At 44.8% G+C, this 26,889-nt stretch overlaps 2 protein-coding genes across 2 annotated transcripts; both read left to right on the top strand.

Annotated features, from left to right (window-relative positions):
* The first annotated feature begins 389 nt into the window (after nt 1–389).
* Nucleotides 390–6,274, top strand: LOC111959117 (C-C chemokine receptor type 4-like). The gene is made up of 2 exons (XM_023980562.1): nt 390–462; nt 4,649–6,274. The coding sequence occupies exon 2, from the start codon at nt 4,653–4,655 to the stop codon at nt 5,688–5,690; it is 1,038 nt and encodes a 345-aa protein (XP_023836330.1). The 5' UTR covers nt 390–462; nt 4,649–4,652; the 3' UTR covers nt 5,691–6,274.
* Nucleotides 6,275–8,675: 2,401 nt separating this feature from the next.
* Nucleotides 8,676–11,984, top strand: LOC111959041 (C-C chemokine receptor type 5-like). The gene is given in 7 exon segments (XM_024134916.2): nt 8,676–8,726; nt 8,986–9,025; nt 9,228–9,323; nt 9,607–10,145; nt 10,148–10,330; nt 10,333–10,574; nt 10,576–11,984. Coding segments are annotated over 6 exon segments (1,158 nt in total). The 5' UTR covers nt 8,676–8,726; nt 8,986–8,987; the 3' UTR covers nt 10,636–11,984.
* The last annotated feature ends 14,905 nt before the right edge of the window (nt 11,985–26,889 follow it).

Here is a 26,889-nt window from a genome sequence, read left to right as displayed (position 1 = left end):
AAACCTCAACCTCTTTCTACTACTACAGACATAACCCACACAAGGACTACTTCCATGTATGAATGTTACAGAATGTACCTTTTAAAATGTTATGTACTCTATTCATTTTTCATTTCTATCTTTCCATCTGAAAAGCAGTTCAAAGCAGCATCTACATGTGTGACAGATATCTATCTGTATGTTTGATGGTGTTTCCCTCACCCACACTCATTCCCAGACATTTAGTTATAGGGCCATTACAGGAAACCCACATTCACACCTCAGCCTGCTCAATGCAGCAATGCAAAGAAAATAGTTATCTAGAGCACACCTTACTAGAAAAAAGTTGCAATCATTGGTACAAAAGAATAGAGTAGAGAAAAAGAGTTGTTTCCCGCCCAGACTGTTTCAACCAGCACACACGTTATCACCAGAGGGAAGGTTACAGCATTCAATCTGTACATCAGAAAAGAAGAGATTGGGGTAAATAACATATATTTTAACTTCATCATAGCCTGCTTATAGACATACAGCCTACAAATATGCACGCAAGCACAGACAGTCTGTGAAGGGGTGTAAGCCCCACAGGAACTTCAAAATGGGGTCTGTCAATAGGGGGTGTCAGTAATTAGCAGGTGGTTGTGGGTGATGTGTGAGATCATATGGGTTGTGGTTTGATTCTGATTAGTATTAAAGACGATGTAGAAATAGTCTTTAGATCCATTTACAGTTCTGTGCTTGAATCATTTTTTGGGATCTGTCAATACATACATTCTGAGGGGAAAAGTATGGTTTGAAAATGTTATGTTTAATTTTTATATATATATATTTTTTAAAGAAGACATTGTATTAGAACATTAATATGGCCCTACGGGGTAATAGCTTTTAAAATTAACAATGAGTGTGTCAAGGCTTTGTAGCTGTTGTTCTTTGAACCAAAGAAATGTCAGTCTTCAGCTTACATAACCTTGACAACGACAGTAATAAAGGCCTTGTTGTTAGACATAAGATTTCTGAAGATGTACTATAAGGGGCTGTTTCTTTGTAATCTCCATCAAGTATGTAAATTAGGTTAATTCCCACAGGTTGTTTCGAATTACACATTTCTCTTCATATCAGTCATCATAATGTTTTAAAATGTATCATTACACTCTGTGATTCATTTGAAAGCATTGTAATTTATTTTAAATAATCATTAGTTAAAACACAGTTGCCATGGAAACTGATAGATTACATGCTGCTAAACTATTAAGTAATACAAGTATGATGCCATAATGATGTAAGTAGGAAGATGAGTGACAAATAATAGCGTTAACATTTGAAGTAACATACGATTTTATAATCTCTGGCAGTGTGCAGGTAACCATTCAGAACAAAAGGCATAGAATTAGGAACTAGAATACTAGAGTGGACATTAACCTTCTAATAACGGGATAAAAGCCAGCCATTTTGGTCAGGGGGGGATAAGGTATTGTGTATAATAATGAATTTGAAGAATATTTCTGCACTGTATGTTTTTTAGTTAGCTAGCCAGACAGTTTTAGAGGAATGATTCCATACATTTTTCAAATTCCATTCAAACAATGGAGTCAATCCACATCCATACACTGGCTGATATCAGTTGATGATAGGACTTAGACAAGTTGTAAATGCAACAAGTACGGATATGGTATCATATAATAGCACTCCTYGCTTTCCAAGAAAACAAAAACTGTTTCAAGTTTTATTGTCACGTGCACAAGTACAGTGAAATGCCTTTCTTGCAAGCTATTTCCCAACAACGCAGTAATTGATACCAGTAGTACTATAACATGAAGTAAAGTAGAACAAAAACACACTAGAAATAGCAATAATGAGAACACGAGAAAGTAAGTAAGCTATATACAGGGTCAGAGCCAATACCATATACAGTATACAATGTGCAGGTATACTGGAGTGGTAGAGGTACATACATGTACAGTGGGGCAAAAAAGTATTTAGTCAGCCACCAATTGTGCAGGTTCTCCCACTTAAAAAGATGAGAGAGGCCTGTAATTTTCATCATAGGTACACTTCTACTATGACAGACAAAATGAGAAAAAAAAAATTCCAGAAAATCACATTGTAGGATTTTTAATGAATTTATTTGCAAATGATGGTGGAAAATAAGTATTTGGTCACCTACAAACAAGCAAGATTTCTGGCTCTCACAGACCTGTAACTCTTCTTTAAGAGGCTTCTCTGTCCTCCACTCGTTACCTGTATTAATGGCACCTGTTTGAACTTGTTATCAGTATAAAAGACAACCTGTCCACAACCTCAAACAGTCACACTCCAAACTCCACTATGGCCAAGACCAGAGAGCTGTCAAAGGACACCAGAAACAAAATTGTAGACCTGCACCAGGCTGGGAAGACGAATCTGCAATAGGTAAGCAGCTGGTTTGAAAATACTGTGGGAGCACATATAGAATGAAGAAAATAACATAACAACAGTGATATATCCCTCCTCTTGGGGCTCCACGCAAGATCTCACCCCGTGGGGTCAAAATATCAACAAGAACGGTGAGCAAAAATCCAGAACCACACGGGGGACTAGTGAATGACCTGGCATGAGCTGGACAAAGAAAGAGCCTACCATCAGTAACCACTACGCCGCCAGGGACTCATATCCTCAGTGCCAGACGTGTCCCCTGCTTTAAGCCAGTACATGTCCAGGCCCGTCTGAAGTTTGCGTTCAGAAGCATTTGGATGATTCACCGAAGAAGATTGGGGAGAAATGTCATAATGGTCGATGACATAAAATAGAAACTTTTTGGTAAAACTCAAACTCGTCGTGTTTGGAGGACAAAGAATGCTGAGTTGCATCCAAGAACACATACCTACTGTGAGCATGGGGTGGAAACATCATGCTTTGGCGCTCTCTTCTCCCAGGACCAGGACGACTGATCCGTGTAAAGGACAGAATGAATGGGGCCATTTATCGTGAGATTTTGGGTAAACCTGCCTCTCCCACGAAACCTACTTCCACAGGAGCTTGAAGTGATCAGGCTTCGTTTCCTGAACCAATGAATCGCCAAAGCTACGCTCCACCTCACGCCGGGGCGAATCGTTAAGGATGTGGCATGATAGCGTGACATTTCAAGGATCCTAGGAGTGGCCAGCCCGTCTCCCAGACTCAACCCCATAGAAAAACTTGGAGAGTTGAAAGTCTCGTGTTGCCCAGCAGCAGGCCCCAAAACATCATGCTTCTAGAGGAGATCTGCATGGGAATGGGCCAAAATACCAGCAACAGTGTGTGAAAACCTTGTGAAAACTTACAGAAAACGTTTGACCTCTGTCGTCTCTCTATCTCATCGTGTGAGCTCCTACCTATAGTATATGACGAATAAACTTTTGTTATTGACCAAATACTTATTTTCCACCATAATTTGCAAATAAATTCATTAAAAATCCTACATTGTGATTTTCTGGATTTGTTTTTCTCATTTTGTCTGTCATAGTTGAAGTGTACCTATGATGAAAATTACAGGCCTCTCTCATCTTTTTAAGTGGGAGAACTTGCACAATTGGTGGCTGACTAAATACTTTTTTGCCCCACTGTATGTATAGGGGTAAGGTGACTAGGCATCAGGATATATGATAAACAGAGTAGCAGCAGTGTATATGACGATTTTATGTGAGTGTGTGTGCGTGTGTGGAGTGGGTATGAATGTGTGTGCGTGTTATATGTGTGTGTGAGCAAATGGTGTGTGTGCTTGTGTTGGAGGGTCAGTGTGAGTGTGTGTGAGTGAGTGTGTAGAGTCAGTGCAAAAATGTAAATAAAATAAAAGGGTCAATGCAAATAGTCTGTGTAGCCATTTTGTTAGCTATTTAGCAGTCTTATGGCTTGGGGGATAGAAGCTGTTCCGGAGTCTGTTGGTGTCAGACTTGTTGCTCCGGTATCACTTGGTGTGCCAAAAGGAGAGAGAAGAGTCTATGGCTTGGGTGGCTGGAGTCTAACAATTTTCTGGGCCTTCCTTTCACATTGCCTCATATTGAGGTCCTGGATGGCAGGGAGCTCGGCCCCAGTGATGTACTGGGCTTTCCGCACCACCCTCTATAGTGACATTTATGGTCTGTTTACATACATACTGAACAAAAAGATAAACGCAACGTGCAACAACTTCAATGGTTTTACTGAGTTACAGTTCATAAGGAAATCAGTCAATTGAAATAAATTCGTTAGACCCTAATCTATGGATTTCACATGACTGGGCAGGGGCGCAGCCATGGCTGGGCCTTAGAGGGCATAGGCACAACCACTTGGGAGCCAGGACCACCCACTGGGGAGCCAGGCCCAGCCAATCAGAATGAGTTTTTCCCTACAAAGGGGCTTTATTACAGACAGAAATACTCCTCAGTTTCATCAGCCGTCCGGGTGGCTGGTCTCAGTGTATTTTAGAGGCTACTTATACAGAAACTTTACATAAAACCCGTATAAACTGTATTTATAATTCTATGTTCATATTTTAGGTTGACAATAGGATGCACACAATACAGCATTGATTGTTAACTAACATCAGTCTAATTGGAATGAATGGCAGTAGAGGCATAATCCTGTTCCATTACTACTAGGGCTATGACAATAGGATGCACACAATACAGCATTGATTGTTAACTAACAATTCACACCATCCTTTTTTCCTCAGTAAGATGAATACAACCGAGGCCACCAGCACAGACGATTACAGTGGCGATGACTACTATGGCAGCCCATGTAGCACTGGCACCAGTCTAACCCAAGGGTCCAACTACCAGCCCATTCTCTTCTACCTGGTGTTCACCCTGGGTCTGACAGGCAACAGTCTGGTGCTCTGGGTCCTCCTCAAGTACATGAAACTGAAGACCATGACAGACATCTGTCTGCTGAACCTAGCCCTATCTGACCTGCTCCTCGCCCTCTCCCTGCCTCTCTGGGCCTACCACGCCCAGGGTCATGAGTTTGAAGGGGACAGTCCGTGTAAGATCATGACTGGTGTCTACCAGGTGGGCTTCTACAGCAGCATCCTGTTTGTGACCCTGATGAGTGTGGATCGCTACCTGGCCATCGTTCACGCCGTGGCCGCCATGAGGGCCAGGACYCTGCGCTATGGAGCGCTGGCGAGCATCATCGTCTGGGTAGCGTCCATCGGCGCTGCTCTCCCTGAAGCTATCTTCGCAGCAGTAGTGTGGGAGGATGACGAGGACAGTGGTTCAAGTTGCCAGCGGGTTTACCCAGAGGACACAGAGAAGACATGGAAGTTGTTACGGAACTTTGGTGAAAACGGAGTTGGGCTCGTCCTATGTCTGCCCATAGTAGTCTTTTGTTACATCAGTATTCTCACTGTACTACAGAGGTTAAGGAACTCCAAAAAAGACAGGGCCATGAAACTGATATTCGCCATCGTGGGTGTGTTTGTAGTCTCCTGGGTTCCTTACAACGTTGTGGTTTTCCTCCGGACCCTTCAGATGTTTGACATTGGGAATAGCTGTGAGGCTTCAACGCAGCTTGATACAGCTATGGAGGTGACAGAAACCATAGCGCTGGCTCACTGCTGTGTCAACCCAGTCATTTATGCTTTTGTAGGAGAGAAATTCAGAAAGTGTTTGGGCACTGTGCTCTCTAGATATCCACTGTGTAAAAAGCTCAGGAAACATGCAATGGTGAGCAGCAGAGGATCAGAAAACGAGACTTCTAACACAGCTGTGTGATTGTACTGCTGAAAGACAATACTTCCACTGCTGAAAACCTGTTTGATGCATTTTCATTGAGCAGAAGACCAATTTCTGTTCGTATGGAATAATGAAGTATTCTTCTGAACACAGACTTGCATTTAAATTAAGTGTAACTGTATAATATTTAACTTTAAATGTATTTTGATGAGCTCTGACTATTTGCTAAAGGGTGATGGGCTGTTTATGTTTTGATTACCCATGTACTTATTTCATGTACAGTARAGGCCTGCACAAAKATTTTCTATAGCATAATATCAATATGTTTTGCATAGAGATTATCTAAACTTTTATCCTTATTGTATGCACACATTTTTCTTATAACATTAAAACACAACCATGAGCAGGGTTGTGGCCAGAGGACTGCTGCTTGATGGCCAGTGGCTATCTGGCTACTCATTGGCTACATTTTCTGGCCAAATATTATTTTGGTAGAATTTTGACCGTCCTTTGATTGAGGACCTGTTTTGGTATTAAATTGAACTTGGACTTCGAGTCAGGAATTTGAACTTTTGTTGGCTGAGTAGGTATTTGTGTTCCTTTCTGGAGGGTTTTCTCAATAAATCAACCTGTGAATTTTGTTGTACTCAAACATATTTGTTCTGCATTGTGTTGTCATTTTATGCTGCTGCTGTATAGCCCTATACTCCAGTCTGCTCCACAATATATTTTATTCAGTTGAAGATGCTAAATTCAAAGATTTAACAGACAACAATCCTGCTACAGTGGGGCAAAAAAGTATTTAGTCAGCCACCAATTGTGCAAGTACTCCCACTTAAAAAAATGAGAGAGGCCTGTAATTTTCATCATAGGTACACCTTCAACTATGACAGACAAAATGAGAAAAAAAATCCAGAAAATCACATTGTAAGGATTTTTAATGAATTTATTGCAAATTATGGTGGAAAATAAGTAAACAAAAGTTTCTCAATACTTTGTTATATACCCTTTGTTGGCAATGACAGAGTCAAACGTTTTCTGTAAGTCTTCACAAGGTTTTCACACACTGTTGCTGGTATTTTGGCCCATTCCTCCATGCAGATCTCTCTAGAGCAGTGATGTTTGGGGGGCTGCTGGGCAACACGGACTTTCAACTCCCTCCAAAGATTTCTATGGGGTTGAGATCTGGAGACTGGCTAGGCCACTCCAGGACCTTGAAATGCTTCTTACGAAGCACTCCTTCGTGCCCGGGTGGTGGGTTTGGGATCATTGTCATGCCTGAAAGACCAGCCACGTTTCATCTTCAATGCCCTTGCTGATGGAAGGAGGTTTTCACTCAAAATCTCACGATAAATGGCCCCATTCATTCTTTCTTTACACGGATCAGTCGTCCTGGTCCCTTTGCAGGAAAAACAGCCCCAAAGCATGATGTTTCCACCCCCATGCTTCACAGTAGGTATTGTGTTCTTTGGATGCAACTCAGCATTCTTTGTCCTCCAAACACAACGAGTTGAGTTTTTACCAAAAAGTTCTATTTTGGTTTCATCTGACCATATGACATTCTCCCCAATCTTCTTCTGGATCATCCAAATGCTCTGTAGCAAACTTCAGACAGGCCTGGACATGTACTGGCTTAAGCAGGGGACACGTCTGGCACTGCCAGATTTGAGTCCTGGCGGCGTTAGTGTGTTACTGATGGTAGGCTTTGTTACTTTGGTCCCAGCTCTCTGCAGGTCATTCACTAGGTCCCCCCGTGTGGTTCTGGGATTTTTGCTCACCGTTCTTGTGATCATTTTGACCCCACGGGGTGGAGATCTTGCGTGGAGCCCAGATCGAGGGAGATTATCATGGTCTTGTATGTCTTCCATTTCCAATATTGCTCCCACAGTTGATTTCTTTCAAACAAGCTGCTTACCTATTGCAGATTCAGTCTTCCCAGCCCTGGTGCAGGTCTACAATTTTGTTTTCTGGTGTCCTTTGACAGCTTCTTGGTCTTGGCCATAGTGGAGTTTGGAGTGTGACTGTTTGAGGTTGTGGACAGGTGTCTTTTATACTGATAACAAGTTCAAACAGGTGCCATTTAATACAGGTAACGAGTGGAGGACAGAGGAGCCTCTTAAAGAAGAAGTTACAGGTCTGTGAGAGCCAGAAATTTGCTTGTTTGTAGGTGACCAAATACTTATTTTCCACCATCATTTGCAAATAAATTCATTAAAAACACTACGATGTGATTTTCTGGATTTTTTTGTCATTTTGTCTGTCATAGTTGAAGTGTACCTATGATGAAAATTACAGGCCTCTCTCATCTTTTTAAGTGGGAGAACTTGCACAATTGGTGGCTGACTAAATACTTTTTTGCCCCACTGTATATCAATAGGTTCAAATCTTCTTTACAGTAGGTTTACTTTGAATGGTTTTGATCCAGAAAACTCACATATCAATCTAGTCATCATAGAATTTATTTAAATTGTTCAAAGACAGGAATTATATCAGCAGTCACCATATTTTGATAATTGAATGCTAGCAATGATGCTAGAACTAATGCATCTCTCAGTCATGATGCAAAATTATTTCAAAGTGTCCAGCTAACTACTTCTCAGTAAAGTTAGTTGCTTGAGCAGCACTATGAGTTTGCATCATCTACAGGATATCCTGCTTGGTGGTGAACATGTCTGCAGCACAGATCAAGCCTTTGGGAGAAGTGACACTCCTCTGTTCAAATAAGATAATGCATTGATGATCTTGAAAAAGGGTCCACAGTGTTCAATAAACTACACCTGCAGCATGGATTCCTCCAGCTTCCTGTAGTGGTCCAAGCATTCATGATGCACAGGGGATGTGCAGGTACAAATGCATGCCATTTGGATTTAAATCTGCATTCAGCAATGCAGTAAAGTTTGGCCACATCTACCCCACACCACATCCACCCCCACCAAAGACATCTGTTGGAGAAAAAAAAACTGCAGACATAGGTTCCCTTAATAACCCACCTTGTTACGAGTCCCTGCAGTCCCCGGAACTACTGTCACACCAGTGTGTATAACCCTCAGACAGACAACTCAACCCAGATTAACAGTGAGTATATTATGCTTACTGTATGTGAGGGTTGGCTTCAGGATGCTTTGCAAAAGTTACTCTGCTGTGCTGTACAGTATCTTGAATCTTCAACATAGTGTCTCTGCAGACATCAGGCTAATAACATTCAAGTTATTATTATTTTATACATTTTTTAACATAATTTTATTAGCAACTTTCATAAAATGAATTGCAGTCCTGTAATTAGCAATGAATAATCAAAACAATTTCAGTGGTCATTTTTTACATTTTATTTCAGGGATGAATATCGCTGGATATCCTGTTCACACCACGGCAGGGTGGAACTTTATATTTTTTACTTGACAAATAGCTCTATTTGAATATTAATAGTGTCATCAATTAATACATTTATCATAATAACTTATAATAATTACATCATTGCTGTAAATAATGTAATGTCATATGTTATGCTGTACAAAATGGGCCATTGATACATGCGCCTGTAATTGAGAAGCTCAAATCATTGGTAATGAATTTCAGGGGGAACACCACAACCATTCCCTTCAGCTCTGTGAGTGTTGAGAATGGGAATTCATCCAGTTATGCATATGAGAACTCATCCAGTTATGCATATGGGTAAGTAAAGGACTAAAATGTATTAACTTATAGAAACACTCATTTTGAGGAAAGAGTGAAATTGGTGTTACAAGATTTCTGCCCCAATCTTCCAATCATGTTTTAAAAAATGAAATGTTGCTGATAGAAATAAAGTACTATTTGCATTTACTCCACTGTACTGTAAATATTGTTGTTGGTGGACCACATTTTGATAATAAGCACAACTTTCAGATTGTGGCTTTAAGAATGCTCATTCTTATCATTGCTGCTTGGTTCATTCTCCTCGTCTGATCTTTTACAGCACACATTTTGCAGACGCATTTGAAGTAACCACATACGACTACAATAACAATGACGATGGCGTTTGCAAGTACAAGGCACACGGAGCCAGCTTCCTGCCAGTGCTGTTCTCCCTCTTCTTCATCCTGGGGTTTCTGGGGAACGTTCTGGTCTTGTGGGTCATCCTCCTGGGGGTGAAACTATGCAGCATGCCTGACGTGTGTCTTCTGAACCTGGCCTTGGCTGACCTGCTCCTGGTCTGCACCTTGCCTTTCCTGGCCCACCACGCTACAGATCAGTGGGTGTTTGGTGACGTCATGTGCAAAGTGGTCCTCAGCACCTACCACGTTGGCTTCTACAGTGGCATCTTCTTCATCACCCTGATGAGTGTGGACAGGTACCTGGCCATAGCCCATGCTGTGTACGCCATGAGAGCCAGAACACGGAAGTACGGGGCCATCGCTGCCATCGTGACCTGGCTGGCTGGATTCCTGGCCTCGTTTCCTGAGGCACTGTCTCTTAAAGTGGAGAAAAACAATGAGAAAGAAAATTGTCACCCGTCTATGATGGACACTCTTGGGGAATTTTTGGCCTTTTCAAAATGAACACACTTAGTCTGCTAATCCCCCTCGTCATCATGGGGTTCTGCTACACACAGATAGTGAGAAGGCTGCTCAGTAATCCATCCTCCAAAAAGCAGGCCATCAGACTCATTCTCATTGTGGTTGTGGTGTTTTTCTGCTGCTGGACTCATTTTTCAAGGCCTTGGAGTTAAGTGAGGTCTACTCAAGCTGTGAGAGTAGCAAAGCCATCAGACTCACTCTACAGATCACAGAGGCCATGGCCTACTCCCAAAGCTGCCTGAATCCCATCCTCTATGTGTTTGTGGCGCAGAAGTTTAGAAGGCCTCTCATAAGACTGATAAACAAGGCTCCCTGCAGGATGTGTCAGTTCATGAAGTACTACCTGCCCCGGGACTTCAGAGCCTTAGAGGACAGGATCTATTTACTCACAGACCACCAGCGTGGATGAGAGGTCTACTGTCGTGTGAACAGCAACTTAACTGTAAAGACAAATACATCTGACATCACATCATCACATGTAAATACCAAATCCAGTGTCAAATACAATCATCCGGAAATAATAGGCTCTGATCCAGGTGCATGGCGAAGTCAGGAAATTGTCACTCATCTCAGAGTTTCCCACCAGGGCGATGATTTTTACAGAAATCAACCCAATCACTATAAATTCCACAAACCATTTAATTTCCCTTTGTATAGCATTTTGTATAGTACAGTATGTCTATTTGAATGTCTATTTGAAGTTTTTGGCACATTTTGCAAAGTTATCTTTTCTCTTAAAATGTATTATAAATCTGCTAGCACACATACTGTATGTAAATACAGTAATACTTTTTGATTCTATGTAAATAAATGTATTACAGTAACTTCATCCCCTCCTGCATGAGGCAAATTAAAGTACTTCCAAGATAATGTAATCAAGATATACTCAGTGACCTATGTTCCCATGTGTCAGTGCTAGAGAATATGTGAATGATGGTGCCACCACAGACCAATATCTCTTACTCCTGTTAGCAACTTATCTCACCACAAAGAGTAACACTGCTGGTGCCATACAATGTGTACACAAAATGTCATCCTAATGTGATTCACTGCAGTATTGTAACATGTTTTATATTGATCATTATCATCGGGATGCAGAGGACATTTAGATTATAACACATTTGTCTGCTTTACCTGCTATGATATTTAATACTTAAAACAGCGCTCTGTACAGAAGCACACACCAACCTTAAACCAACCTTTTTTTTATTGAAGTGAGCCAGTAAATACCTACAGTAAAACAATACCGGACTGGCTCTAACATTTTAGTGGCCCCCAAAACATGGAGCCAGTTAATTTCATGCAATTCTACACATTCTGCCATGGTGTGTGATGAAAATGTTGCAAGTTCTGCTATTTTTTTGTTCTGAAATTTTATAACACATTTCTTGAAATTCTACTCACTTTGACATGGGGAAGAGAGAAGAAAAGTGCATTTTAAAGCAAATTTCCTGCAAATCAACACATTTTGTAATGACTTATGCCATGCAAATATGATTTCTGAGTGAGAATGACTAAGAAAACCTATGGTGGCCCCCTGGAGGTCAGAGCCCCTGAGCAAGTGCCCTGCATGCCCGGTCGGTCTTCGGCCATGACTACTACAAGTTTAGATAGCTGGCTAGACTAACTATCCAAAAATTGGTAGCTGACATGGCTATTGAGTGATTGTCAGTGACATAACAAGAGAAAAACTGCTGATGCACAACCAAATTTCAAAATTGTACCTGCTGTATTCTTACTCAATATTAAGTTGAGACCAGAGTTCCTAAACCTTATATATACACTGCTCAAAAAAATAAAGGGAACACTTAAACAACACAATGTAACTCCAAGTCAATCACACTTCTGTGAAATCAAACTGTCCACTTAGGAAGCAACACTGATTGACAATACATTTCACATGCTGTTGTGCAAATGGAATAGACAAAAAGGTGGAAATTATAGGCAATTAGCAAGAACCCCCAATAAAGGAGTGGTTCTGCAGGTGGTGACCACAGACCACTTCTCAGTTCCTATGCTTCCTGGCTGATGTTTTGGTCACTTTTGAATGCTGGCGGTGCTTCACCTCTAGTGGTAGCATGAGACGGAGTCTACAACCCACACAAGTGGGTCAGGTAGTGCAGCTCATCCAGGATGGCACATCAATGCGAGCTGTGGCAAGAAGGTTTGCTGTGTCTGTCAGCGTAGTGTCCAGAGATATGGAGGCCTACCAGGAGACAGGCCAGTACATCAGGAGACGTGGAGGAGGCCGTAGGAGGGCAACAACCCAGCAGCAGGACCGCTACCTCCGCCTTTGTGCAAGGAGGAGCAGGAGGAGCACTGCCAGAGCCTGCAAAATGACCTCCATCAGGCCACAAATGTGCATGTGTCTGCTCAAACGGTCAGAAACAGACTCCACGAGGGTGGTATGAGGGCCGACGTCCACAGGTGGGGGTTGTGCTTACAGCCAACACCGTGCAGGACGTTTGGCATTTGCCAGAGAACACCAAGATTGGCAAATTCGCCACTGGCATCCTGTGCTCTTCACAGATGAAAGCAGGTTCACACTGAGCGCATGTGACAGACGTGACAGAGTCTGGAGACGCCGTGGAGAACGTTCTGCTGCCTGCAACATCCTCCAGCATGACCGGTTTGGCGGTGGGTCAGTCATGGTGTGGGGTGGCATTTCTTGGGGGGCCGCACAGCCCTCCATGGTGCTCACCAGAGTAGCCTGACTGCCATTAGGTACCGAGATGAGATCCTCAGACCCCTTGTGAGAACATATGCTGGTGCGGTTGCCCTGGGTTCCTCCTAATGCAAGACAATGCTAGACCTCATGTGGCTGGAGTGTGTCAGCAGTTCCTGCAAGAGGAAGGCATTGATGCTATGGACTGGCCCGCCCGTTCCCCAGACCTGAATCCAATTGAGCACATCTGGGACATCATGTCTCGCTCCATCCACCAACGCCACGTTGCACCACAGACTGTCCAGGAGTTGGCGGATGCTTTAGTCCAGGTCTGGTAGGAGATCCCTCAGGAGACCATCCGCCACCTCATCAGGAGCTGCCCAGGCATTGTAGGGAGGTCATACAGGCACGTGGAGGCCACACACACTACTGAGCCTCATTTTGACTTGTTTTAAGACATTACATCAAAGTTGGATCAGCCTGTAGTGTGGTTTTCCACTTTAATTTTGAGTTGTGACTCCAAATCCAGACCTCCATGGGTTGATACATTTGATTTCCATTGATAAATTTTGTGTGATTTTGTTGTCAGCACATTCAACTATGTAAAGAAAAAAGTATTTAATAAGAATATTTCATTCATTCAGATCTAGGATGTGTTATTTTAGTGTTCCCTTTATTTTTTGAGCAGTTACTGCTCAAAAAAATAAAGGGAACACTTAAACAACACAATGTACCCCAAGTCAATCACACTTCTGTGAAATCAAACTGTCCACTTAGGAAGCAACACTGATTGACAATAAATTTCACATGCTTTGTGCAAATGGATAGACAAAAGGTGGAAATTATAGCAATTAGCAAGACCACCCCAATAAAGGAGTGATTCTGCAGTGGTGACACAGACCACTTCTCAGTTCCTATGCTTCCTGGCTGATGTTTTGGTCACTTTTGAATGCTGGCGGTGCTCTCACTCTAGTGGTAGCATGAGACGGAGTCTACAACCCACACAAGTGGCTCAGGTAGTGCAGCTCATCCAGGATGGCACATCAATGCGAGCTGTGGCAAGAAGGTTTGCTGTGTCTGTCAGCGTATGTCCAGAGCATGGAGGCGCTACCAGGAGACAGGCCAGTACATCAGGAGACGTGGAGGAGGCCGTAGGAGGGCAACAACCCAGCAGCAGGACCGCTACCTCCGCCTTTGAGCAGGAGGAGCACTGCCAGAGCCCTGCAAAATGACCTCAGCAGGCCACAAATGTGCATGTGTCAGCATATGGTCTCACAAGGACTCTGAGGATCTCATCTCGGTACCTAATGGCAGTCAGGCTACCTCTGGCGAGCACATGGAGGGCTGTGCGCCCCACAAAGAAATGCCACCCCACACCATGACTGACCCACCGCCAAACCGGTCATGCTGGAGGATGTTGCAGGCAGCAGAATATTCTCCACGGCGTCTCTAGACTCTGTCACGTCTGTCACATGTGCTCATGTGCTCAGTGTGAACCTGCTTTCATCTGTGACGAGCACAGGCGCCAGTGGCGAATTTGCCAATCTTGGTGTTCTCTGGCAAATGCCAAACGTCCTGCACGTGTTGGGCTGTAAGCACAACCCCCACCTGTGGACGTCGGGCCCTCATACCACCCTCATGGTGTCTGTTTCTGACCGTTTGAGCAGACCACATGCACATTTGTGGCCTGCTGGAGGCATTTTGCAGGGCTCTGCAGTGCTCCTCCTCCTGCTCCTCCAACGATAAAAACCTGAGCGGTCTGGTGCAGCTTTTCATCAAGGATCTCTCTGTACTTTGCTCCATTAGTTTTTCCCTCGACCCTGACTGATCCTGTCTCCCAGTCCCTGCCGCTGAAAACATCCCCACAGCATGATGCTGCCACGACCATGCTTTACCGTAGGGAGGGTGCCAGGTTTTGTCAGACGTGACGCTTTCTGAATGCACTGTATATACAGTGGGGAGAACAAGTATTTGATACACTGCCGATTTGCAAGTTTTCCTACTTACAAAGCATGTAAGAGGTCTGTAATTATTATCATAGGTACACTTCAACTGTGAGAGACTGAATCTAAACAAAAATCCAGAAAATCACATTGTATAATTTTTAAGTAATTAATTTGCATTTTATTGCATGACATAAGTATTTGATCACCTACCAACCAGTAAGAATTCCGGCTCTCACAGACCTGTTAGTTTTCTTAAGAAGCCTCCTGTTCTCCACTCATTACCTGTATTAACTGCACCTGTTTGAACTCGTTACCTGATAAAAGACACCTGTCCACACACTCAATCAAACAGACGCCAACCTCTCCACAATGGCCAAGACCAGAGAGCTGTGTAAGGACATCAGGGATAAAATTGTAGACCTGCACAAGGCTGGGATGGGCTACAGGACAATAGGCAAGCAGCTTGGTGAGAAGGCAACAACTGTTGGCGCAATTATTAGAAAATGGAAGAAGTTCAAGATGCCGTCAATCACCCTCGGTCTGGGGCTCCATGCAAGATCTCACCTCGTGGGGCATCAATGATCATGAGGAAGGTGAGGGATCAGCCCAGAACTACACGGCAGGACCTGGTCAATGACCTGAAGAGAGCTGGGACCACGGTCTCAAAGAAAACCATTAGTAACACACTACGCCATCATGGATTAAAATCCTGCAGCGCACGCAAGGTCCCCCTGCTCAAGCCAGCGCATGTCCAGGCCCATCTGAGTTGCCAATGACCATCTGGATGATCCAGAGGAGGAATGGGAGAAGGTCATGTGGTCTGATGAGACAAAAATAGAGCTTTTTGGTCTAAACTCCACTCGCCGTGTTTGGAGGAAGAAGAAGGATGAGTACAACCCAAGAATACCATCCCAACCGTGAAGCATGGAGGTGGAAACATCATTCTTTGGGGATGCTTTTCTGCAAAGGGACAGGACGGCTGCACCGTATTGAGGGGAGGATGGATGGGGCCATGTATCGCGAGATCTTGGCCAACAACCTCCTTCCTCAGTAAGAACATTGAAGATGGGTCGTGGCTGGGTCTTCCAGCATGACAACAACCCGAAACACACAGCCAGGGCAACTAAGGAGTGGCTCCGTAAGAAACATCTCAAGGTCCTGGAGTGGCCTAGCCAGTCTCCAGACCTGAACCCAATAGAAAATCTTTGGAGGGAGCTGAAAGTCCGTATTGCCCAGCGCCAGCACCGAAACCTGAAGGATCTGGAGAAGTCTGTATGGAGGGTGGGCCAAAATCCCTGCTGCAGTGTGTGCAAACCTGGTCAAGAACTACAGGAAACGTTTGATCTGTGTATTTGCAAACAGAGGTTTCTGTACCAAATATTAAGATCTGCTTTTCTGATGTATCAAATACTTATGTCATGCAATAAAATGCAAATTAATTACTTAAAAATTATACAATGTGATTTTCTGGATTTTGTTTTAGATTCCGTCTCTCACAGTTGAAGTGTACCTATGATAAAAATTACAGACCTCTACATGCGTTGTAAGTAGGAAAACCTGCAAAATCGGCAGTGTATCAAATACTTGTTCTCCCACTGTATATATATATATATATATATATATATATATATGGTCGGGGGCCCCCTAGCGGCCTTGGGCCCTAAGCGACCGCTGATGAAGCTTATACCTGGAACTGGCCCTGAAAGTAAGAAATGATAAACTGTCCTTTGGTATACTTAGTTCTGTTAGAATAGGCTCACCTACTACAGGGACGTAGCTACAGTCTAAAACAGCCCAGTGACCTAAACACACAAAGATAGATAGAGCTGTTTACCTCTTCCTGTTGACAGGCCTGCTTAGCGATATAAAACCACAACTTCACACATATGACAATATCATTGACAACAAGGTATTTTTGGGGGTTGAGCCAGCCACACGGTTTTGTGTAATCTGAATATAGATAATGAAAATAAAGGAAGACAAAGCCAGAAGATTGTGCCAAGTAAACATTTTTACACAATTTTGCAATAAGCAGCATTACTGAACTGGTTTCAAAAAGAGCTAATTGCAGGCAGAGCTTTTAAATTTGTGGAAAGGTCATGCTCTGATACCGCTAATGTAATTACAGATAACCAACAAAGAACCCTAACCAACAAAGGACAAAATCTAGAACACATGCTAACATTTTTTTTAAACTTACATTTCACTAAAAAGCATCAGATAAGTAAAAAAAGTGATGGGTCTGCATTCAAAAGGATCCCGCCAAAAGATGACTTCTTAAAAATTAAAAACATTTTACTGAATCAGGATAGCATACAAAGATGTTTCGGGTTAACAGCCTTCTCCAGTGTGTAGGTAAAAAAAAATTAAATCAGGAACAACTTTTGCATATGAACAACCAGTGAGCAGCAGGTGCTTCTAAGGTTGCCAGTCAATTGCCAATCAGTGATGTGGCTCCTCTGGTCTACCTGTATATGTGTTACAATCACAAAGAAAGACAAAATGACAGGATATGGGAGTGGGTAAAGGGCAATTGGGGGTATCGGGTAAAAAAAGGGATAAAAAACAATTCATGTGAGGGACACACAATGTTTTTGTTTTATCGTTTGTATATCATTGTATTTTACATTTGTGTGGCTTTTGGCGCATTCACATACCCGATGGGACGCATTGGGAGATAATTTCTCTGTTTCCTACCGTCAAAACCATGATAATATGTAGAAGCCGGACAACAGTTTAAATTAAGCCTTTAAAATCGATAGATCAATATATCCCCAAGTAACCGAGCAGTCAGTTATACAGAGTGAGCGGTCAGTTATACACAACAGCGAACCAATCTATGAGTAAAGCAACGCTGAGACTCTAACCCAACATACCATTGCTTCCCTTAGAGGAAAAGACAGTGTCACGACTTCTACCGAAGTCGGTTCCTCTCCTTGTTTGGGCGGTGTTCAGCGGTCGACGTCACCGGTCTTCTAGCCATCGCCGATACATTTTTCATGTTCCATTTGTTTTGTCTGATTTTCACACTCACATGGTTTCAATCCCCTAATTACATGTTGTATATGTTCCCTCTGTTTCCCCCATGTCCTTGTCGGGAATTGTTTATTGTAAGTACGTGTGCATTGTGTGACTGGTGCGATACGGGTTTTGTGCCCATGTGTTTTTTGTTTTTTTGTATGCCGGTAGTTATGTTTATTAAACGGCTCCGGCTATTTACCAAGTTCTGCTCTCCTGCATTTGACTTCACTGCCACCAGTTACGCACCCCTTACAGAAATCCCGACCCTGCTATGGAGTCAGCAGGAGCAGGTGCCGCTGGTATAGGGGTTGAGGAGCGCATCCAGGAGCAAGCGATGATAATCCACCATCTCGGCGCCATCATGGATCAAGTTATCCAGACCCTGGACCGTTGGGAGAGACAGGGAGGTCCACCAGCGCTTTCAACAACGCAACCCGAACCTCCACTACACACTCCTTCTGTACCCGGTCCCAGTGGGATGTGTCTCGCCCTTCACAGGGAGTATGATGGGACGGCGGCACGGTGCCAGGGTTTCCTGTTACAGCTGGACCTATACCTGGGTACCGTTTACCCAGCTCCCTCGGGAAGGGACAGGGTGTCTGCCCTCATCTCGTGCCTCTCAGCGAGAGCTCTGGAGTGGGCCAACGCTGTGTGGGGAGAAGGAGATGGGGCGTTGGAGGACTTGCAGAGTTCACCTGCCGTTTCCGGGCGGTCTTGAAGCGGCCACGCTTCACACCGCGTGGCCGCTGCCACTCTAACCTGGTGGTCCCAGCGCGCACGACCCACGTGGAGTTCCAGGTCTCCGGCAGCCTCTGGAACTGCCGATCTGCGGCCAACAAGGCAGAGTTCATCTCAGCCTATGCTTCCCTCCAGTCCCTCGACTTCTTGGCACTGACGGAAACATGGATTACCACAGATAACACTGCTACTCCTACTGCTCTCTCCTCGTCTGCCCACGTGTTCTCGCACACCCCGAGAGCTTCTGGTCAGCGGGGTGGTTGGCAACGGGATCCTCATCTCTCCCAAGTGGACATTCTCTCTTCTCCCCTGACCCATCGTCTATCGCCTCCTTTGAATTCCATGCTGTCACAGTTACCAGCCCTTTCAAGCTTAACATCCTTATCATTTATCGCCCTCCAGGTTCCCTTGGAGAGTTCATCAATGAGCTTGACGCCTTGATAAGTTCCTTTCCTGAGGATGGCTCACCTCTCACAGTTCTGGGTGACTTTAACCTCCCCACGTCTACCTGATCATTCCTCTCTGCCTCCTTCTTTCCACTCCTCTCCTCTTTGACCTCACCCTCTCACTTCCCCCCCTACTCACAAGGCAGGCAATACGCTTGACCTCATCTTTCTAGATGCTGTTCTTCCACTAATCTCATTGCAACTCCCCTCCAAGTCTCCGACCACTACCTTGTATCCTTCTCCCTCTCCCTCTCATCCAACACTTCCCACACTGCCCCCACTCGGATGGTATCGCGCCGTCCCAACCTTCGCTCTCTCTCCCCGCTACTCTCTCCTCTTCCATCCTATCATCTCTTCCCTCTGCTCAAACCTTCTCCAACCTATCTCCTGATTCTGCCTCCTCAACCCTCCTCTCCTCCCTTTCTGCATCTTTGACTCTCTATGTCCCCTATCCTCCAGCCGGCTCGGTCCTCCCCTCCTGCTCCGTGGCTCGACGACTCATTGCGAGCTCACAGAACCGGGCTCCCGTCAGCCGAGCGGAAATGGAGGAAAACTCGCCTTCCTGCGGACCTGGCATCCTTTCACTCCCTCTCTCTACATTCTCCTCTTCTGTCTCTGCTGCTAAAGCCACTTTCTACCACTCTAAATTCCAAGCATCTGCCTCTAACCCTAGGAAGCTCTTTGCCACCTTCTCCTCCCTCCTGAATCCTCTTCCCCCTCCCCCCCTCCTCCCGCTCTGCGGTGACTTCGTCAACCATTTTGAAAAGAAGGTCGACGACATCCGATCCTCATTTGCTAAGTCAAACGACAACGCTGGTTCTGCTCACACTGCCCTACCCTGTGCTTTGACCTCTTTCTCCCCTCTCTCTCCAGATGAAATCTCGCGTCTTGTGACGCGCCGCCCAACAACCTGCCCGCTTGACCCTATCCCCTCCTCTCTTCTCCAGACCATTTCCGGAGACCTTCTCCCTTACCTCACCCGCTCATCAAACTCATCCTTGACCGTGGCTACGTCCCTTCCGTCTTCAAGAGAGCGGAGTTGCACCCCTTCTGAAAAAAACCTACACTCGATCCCTCCGATGTCAACAACTACAGACCAGTATCCCTTCTTTCTTTTCTCTCAAAACTCTTGAACGTGCCGTCCTTGGCCAGCTCTCCTGCTATCTCTCTCAGAATGACCTTCTTGATCCAAATCAGTCAGGTTCAAGACTAGTCATTCAACTGAGACTGCTCTTCTCTGTGTCACGGAGGCGCTCCACACTGCTAAAGCTAACTCTCTCTTCCTCTGCTCTCATCCTTCTAGACCTATCGGCTGCCTTTGATACTGTGAACCATCAGATCCTCCTCTCCACCCTCTCCGAGCTGGGCATCTCCGGCGCGGCCCACGCTTGGATTGCGTCCTACCTGACAGGTCGCTCCTACCAGGTCGTGGCGAGAATCTGTCTCCGCACCACGTGCTCTCACCACTGGTGTCCCCCAGGGCTCTGTTCTAGGCCCTCTCCTATTCTCGCTATACACCAAGTCACTTGGCTCTGTCATATCCTCACATGGTCTCTCCTATCATTGCTATGCAGACGACACACAATTAATCTTCTCCTTTCCCCCTTCTGATAACCAGGTGGCGAATCGCATCTCTGCATGTCTGGCAGACGTATCAGTGTGGATGACGGATCACCACCTCAAGCTGAACCTCGGCAAGACAGAGCTGCTCTTCCTCCCGGGGAAGGGACTGCCCGTTCCATGATCTCGCCATCATGGTTGACAACTCCATTGTGTCCTCCTCCAGAGTGCTAAGAACCTTGGCGTGATCCTGGACAAACACCCTTGTCGTTCTCAACTAACATCCAAGGCGTGACCCGTTCCTGTAGGTTCATGCTCTACAACATTCGCAGAGTACGACCCTGCCTCACACAGGAAGCGGCGCAGGTCCTAATCCAGGCACTTGTCATCTCCCGTGCTGGATTACTGCAACTCGCTGTTGGCTGGTCCCTGGCTGTGCCATTAAACCCCTACAACTCATCCAGAACGCCGCAGCCCTTGGTGTTCAACCTTCCCAAGTTCTCTCACGTCACCCCGCTCCTCCCTCTCTCCACTGGCTTCCAGTGAAGCTCGCATCCGCTACAAGACCATGGTGCTTGCCTACGGAGCTGTGAGGGGAACGGCACCTCCGTACCTTCAGGCTCTGATCAGGCCCTACACCCAAACAAGGGCACTGCGTTCATTCACCTCTGGCCTGCTCGCCTCCCTACCTCTGAGGAAGTACAGTTCCCGCTCAGCCCCAGTCAACTGGTGCGTGCTCTGGCACACCCAATGGTGGAACAAAACCCTCACGACGCCAGGTCAGCGGAGTCAATCACCACCTTCCGGAGACACCTGAAACCCCACCTCTTTAAGGAATACCTAGGATAGGATAAAGTAATCCCTCTAACCCCCCCCCCCTAAAAGAGTTAGATGCACTATTGTAAAGTGGTTGTTCCACTGGATTCATAAGGTGAATGCACAAATTTGTAAGTCGCTCTGGATAAGAGCATCTGCTAAATGACTTAAATGTAAATGTAATGTAAATGTCTTCGACCACCCGCCCGAGGGAAAGCGGCAGGTGACGCCTCTTACAGCTGAGGCAGGAGACGAGGAGCGTCCAGGAGTTTGCCCTAGAGTTTAGGACCCTGGCTGCCGGCGCGGGATGAAACGACAGGGCCCTGATCGACCACTACTGTTGCAGTCTGCGCGAGGATGTCCGTCGGAGTTGGCCTGCAGAGACACCACCCTCATGGTTGGATCAGCTGGTGACCTGTCCATCCGGCTGGACAACTGCTGGCTACCCGCGGACGTTCAGATCGAGGTCTGGTGGTTCCATCCTCTAGCACCCCCTCTCCTGAACCTATGGAGCGGGAGGGGCGGGTGCGTAGGAAGACCGGAGGGGGTCAGTTCGTGCACATCTGTGGCTGCAGAGGACACACTGCCGGTCGGTGCCGGGTTGGTCCCTCTGGGAGTCGAGGCAGCAGGCAGGGCACTCTGGCGTCACCCCAGGTGAGTCTGCACCACTCTCATCCAGAGTCCTCTGTTGTCCAACTGTTTGTACCTGTTTGTTTTCCTGATTTTTTCCCCCACATTTCCAGCATAAGGCGCTCGTCGATCCAGGCGCAGCTGGGAATTTTATTGACAGAGCGCTCGCTCTTAGTCTTATGATCCCCATTATCCCTGTGGCTAGACCTTTCCCAGTGCACGCTCTGGATAGTCGACCATTGGGTTCCGGGCTAATCAGGGAAGCCACTATCTCCCTGGCCATGGTGACGCAGGGGAGTCATGAGGAGAGAATCAGTCTCTTTCTCATTGACTCTCCTGCGTTTCCCGTGGTACTGGGCCTTCCCTGGTTAGCTCATCATAACCCCACTATTTCATGGCAACAGAGGGCTCTCACGGGGTGGTTGCGAGAGTGCTCGGGGAGGTGTGTAGGGGTTTCCGTTGATGCTACTACGGTGGAAAGTCCAGACCAGGTCTCCACGGTGCGCATCCCCTCCGAATATGCCGATTTGGGTCTCGCCTTCTGTAAAAAGAAGGCGACTCAATTACCACCCCATCGACGGGGGGATTGTGCGATAAATCTCCTGGTAGACGCTGCACTTCCCAGGAGTCACGTGTATCCCCTGTCGCAAGCGGAGACGGTGGCTATGGAGACATATGTCTCCAAATCCCTGCTTCAGGGGTACATTCGGTCATCCACTTCACCCGTCTCCTCGAGTTTCTTTTTTGTGAAGAAGAAGGATGGAGGTTTGCGCCCGTGCATTGATTATCAAGATTTAGGGGGGAAAGATAGAGGTTGGGATAAACTAGACCTGGGTGGGTAAGGGAGGGCAAGTAGGGGAGGTGGTGATACGCTTGGCTTGGGGGGGACAAGGGTGGGTAGGATGGGATGGTGGGACAAGCTTGGCTTGGGTTGAGTAAAGAGGGGAGAACAAGAAGGGGGTGGTGGAGAGGGATGGCTTTTATTTGGGATAGAGAGAGAGAAGGAGGACTTAATTATACTCCAATGTAATTGTATTTATTTTTTATTTTTTGTAATTGTATTCATTTTACAACGGGACTTGTCAACCCGTTGTAAAATGAATAAGACTTCTGGACAGATTAGGAAAGGATGTAGACTCATTATTATTCCTTATTTGTCATTACAACTAAGATGTAATGGTGGTTATTGGTGAGAATGGAGAGGGGCTTTATCCGGGGGATTGGGATGGCGTGACTGGGAGGGCATCAGACACTTGAGGTGTGCGTGGGGCCTCCACTCATCCCATTTTAGAGGACCCACTCACACTATGTAGACCCCCACCAGCCACTATACTTAATTTATAAGCTAATACAAACCAACCACAGTACTTAAGTGGCAGTCTTTCTTTAAAAGTATGTACAATGTCTGTAGCCACATTCTTTTTTCTTAGTACATTAGGAGAGGAGACGGCGCTATGAAGCCCTAATAAGGCATAACGATGTTATTATTATTATTTTTTGTCTACTCAACACACATGCCCACACACTCTATATACTCTATGTAATGTATACAATAACTATGTATTCCATACTATGATCCTCCTATTCTATGGAATACTCATCGCCCTATGTCATGTTTTCTAATATATTTTGCATGGTCTTTAGTGAGATGGAACAGATAAGGTTAACTCCAACAAATTCCAACTTATCACATAACAGGCTCCATGATGGAGGAAAAAAAGCARATGGTTCTCAAACACCAAAACTTAAAAATCATACAATGTGATTTTCTGGATTTTTGTTTTAGATTCCGTCTCTCACAGTTGAAGTGTACCTATGATAAAAAGTACAGACCTCTACATGCTTTGTAAGTAGGAAAACCTGCAAAATCAGCAGTGTATCAAATACTTGTTCTCCCCACTGTATATAAATCAGAAATAAACAACAGTTGGACGGATCCTATACCTAGACTCACCAACTCTAAAGCAACTATCAGCAGACACAAAAGAATCGCTAAAAACAGAGCTCACCCAAGAAGAAATATTAGATAGTGTTAAAACATTTGCACGGAGAAAAGCACCAGGAATGGATGTCTTTCCCATAGAATTCTTGATTTTGGGACAAAGTAGCCCCCCTTTTTGCACAAATGACAACACATGCATTACATTCGGAAAGTATTCAGACCCCTTGACTTTTTKCACATTTTGTTACATTACAGCCTTATTCTAAAATGTATGAAATATTTTTTTCCCCCTCATCAATCCACACACAATACCTCATAATGGCAAAGCAAAAACTGGTTTTTAGAAAAACAGAAAAGGTATTCAGAGACTCGAAATTGAGCTCAGGTAATCCTGTTTCCATTGATCATCCTTGAGATGGTACATTCAGTTGCTTGGACATGATTTGGAAAGGCAAACACCTGTCTATATAAGGTCCCATAGTTGACTGTGCATTTCAGAGCAAAAACCAAGCCATGAGGTCGAAGGAATTGTCCGTGGAGCGCCGAGACAGGATTGTGTCGAGGCACAGATCTGGGGAAGGGTACCAAAAAAGGTCTGCAGCATTGAAGGTCCCCAAGAACACATTGCCTCCATCATTCTTAAATTGAAGAAGTTTGGAACCACCAAGACTCTTCCTAGAGCTGGCCACCCGGCCAAACTGATCAATCAGGGGAGAAGGCCCATGGTCAGGGAGGTGACCAAGAACCCAATGGTCACTCTGACAGAGCTCCAGAGTTCCTCTGTGCAGATGGGAGAACCTTCCAGAAGGACAACCATCTCTGCAGCACTCCACCAATCAGGCCTTTAAGGTAGAGTGGGCAGACAGAAGCTGGTAAAAGGCACATGATAGCCCGCTTGGAATTTGCCAAAAGGCACCTAAAGGACTCTCAGACCCTGAGAAACAAGATTCTCTGATCTGATGAAACCAAGATTGAACTCTTTGGCCTGAATGCCAAGCGTCATGTCTAGGGGAAACCTGGCACCATCCCTACAGTGAAGCATGGTGGTGGCAGCAGCATCATGCTGTGGGGATGTTTTTCAGTGGCAGGGACTGGGAGACTGGTCAGGATCGAGGGAATYATGAACGGAGCAAAGTACAGAGAGATTCTTAATGGAAACCAGCTGCAGAGCACTCAGGACCTCAGACTGGGGCAAAGGTTCAACTTCCAACAGGACAACGACCCTAAGCACACAGCTAAGACAACACAGGAGTGGCTTCAGGACAAGTCTCTGAATGTCCTTGAGTGGCCCAGTCAGAGCCCGGACTTGAACCCGATTGAACATCTCTGGAGAGACCTGAAAATAGCTGTACAGCGACGCTCCCCATCCAACCTGACAGAGCTTGAGAGGATCTGCAGAAAATAATGGGAGAACCTCCCCAAATACAGGTGTGCCAAGCTTGTCGCTTTATACCCAAGAAGACTCAAGGCTGTAATCGCTGCCAAAGGTGCTTCAACAAAGTACTGAGTAAAGGGTCTGAATACCAATGTAAATGTGATATTAAGGGCTTGGCCGATTAATTAGGGTCGATTTCAAGTTTTCATATCAATCGGTAATCGGATGCCGATTATGGCCGATTACATTGCACTCCACGAGGAGACTGCGTGGCAGGCTGACCACCTGTTACGTGAGTGCAGCAAGGAGCCACGGTAAGTTGCTAGCTAACATTAAACGTATCTTATAAAAAACAATCAATCTTCACATAATCACTAGTTAACTACACATGCTTGATGATATTACTAGGTTAACTAGCATTCCTGCGATGCATATAATCAATGCGGTGCCTGTTAATTTATCATTGAATTACAGCCTACTTCGCCAAACGGGGGATGATTTAACAAAAGTGCATTCGCGAAAAAAGCACAATTGTTGCACGAAAGTACCTAACCATAAACATCAATGCCTTTCTTAAAATCAATACACAGAAGTATATTTTTTAAACCTGTATATTTAGTTAACAGAAATTCATGTTAGCAGGCAATATTAACTAGGCAAATTGTGTCACTTCACGTTCATTGCACGCAGAGTCAGGGTATATGCAACAGTTTGGGCCGCCTGGCTCGTTGCAAACTAATTTGCCAGAATTTTACATAATTATGACATAACATTGAAGGTTGTGCAATGTAACAGCAATATTTAGACTTAGGGTTGCCACCCGTTCAATAAAATATGGAATGGTTCTGTATTTCACTGAAAGAATAATTGTTTTCTAAATGATAGTTTCCGGATTTGACCATATTAATGACCAAAGGCTCGTATTTCTGTGTTTATTATATTATAATTAAGTCTATAATTTGATATTTGATAGAGCAGTCTTACTGAGCGGTGGTAGGCAGCAGCAGGCTCGTAAGTATTCATTCAAACTTCACTGCGTTTGCCAGCAGCTCTTAGCAATGTTTGAATCACAGCGCTGTTTGACTTCAAGCCTATCAACTCCTAAGATTAGGCTGGCAATACTAAAGTGCCTATTAGAACATCCAAAGGTATATGAAATACAAATGGCATAGAGAGAAATAGTCGACGCGTCATAATTCCTATAATAACTACAACCTAAAACTTCTTAACTTGGAATGTTGAAGAACTGGGAATATTGAACCACCAGCTTTCATATGTTCTGAGCAAGGAAATTAAACATGAGCTTTTTAACATGGCACATATTGCACTTTTACTTTCTCCTCCAACAATGTGTTTTTGCATTATTTAAACAAAATTCAGCATGTTTCATTATTTATTTGAGACTAAATAGATTTTATTTATGTATTATATTAAGTTAAAAATACAAGTTTTCATTGTTCATTCAGTATTGTTGTAATTGTCATTATTACAAATATATATATATATATACATATACAGTTGAAGTCGGAAGTTAACATACACT

This window comes from Salvelinus sp. IW2-2015, linkage group LG35 (assembly GCF_002910315.2).
Source record: "Salvelinus sp. IW2-2015 linkage group LG35, ASM291031v2, whole genome shotgun sequence".
NCBI lineage: Eukaryota > Metazoa > Chordata > Actinopteri > Salmoniformes > Salmonidae > Salvelinus > Salvelinus sp. IW2-2015.
The sequence above is the reverse complement of the archived record's forward strand: the minus strand, read 5'-3'. Positions and strand labels throughout refer to the sequence as shown.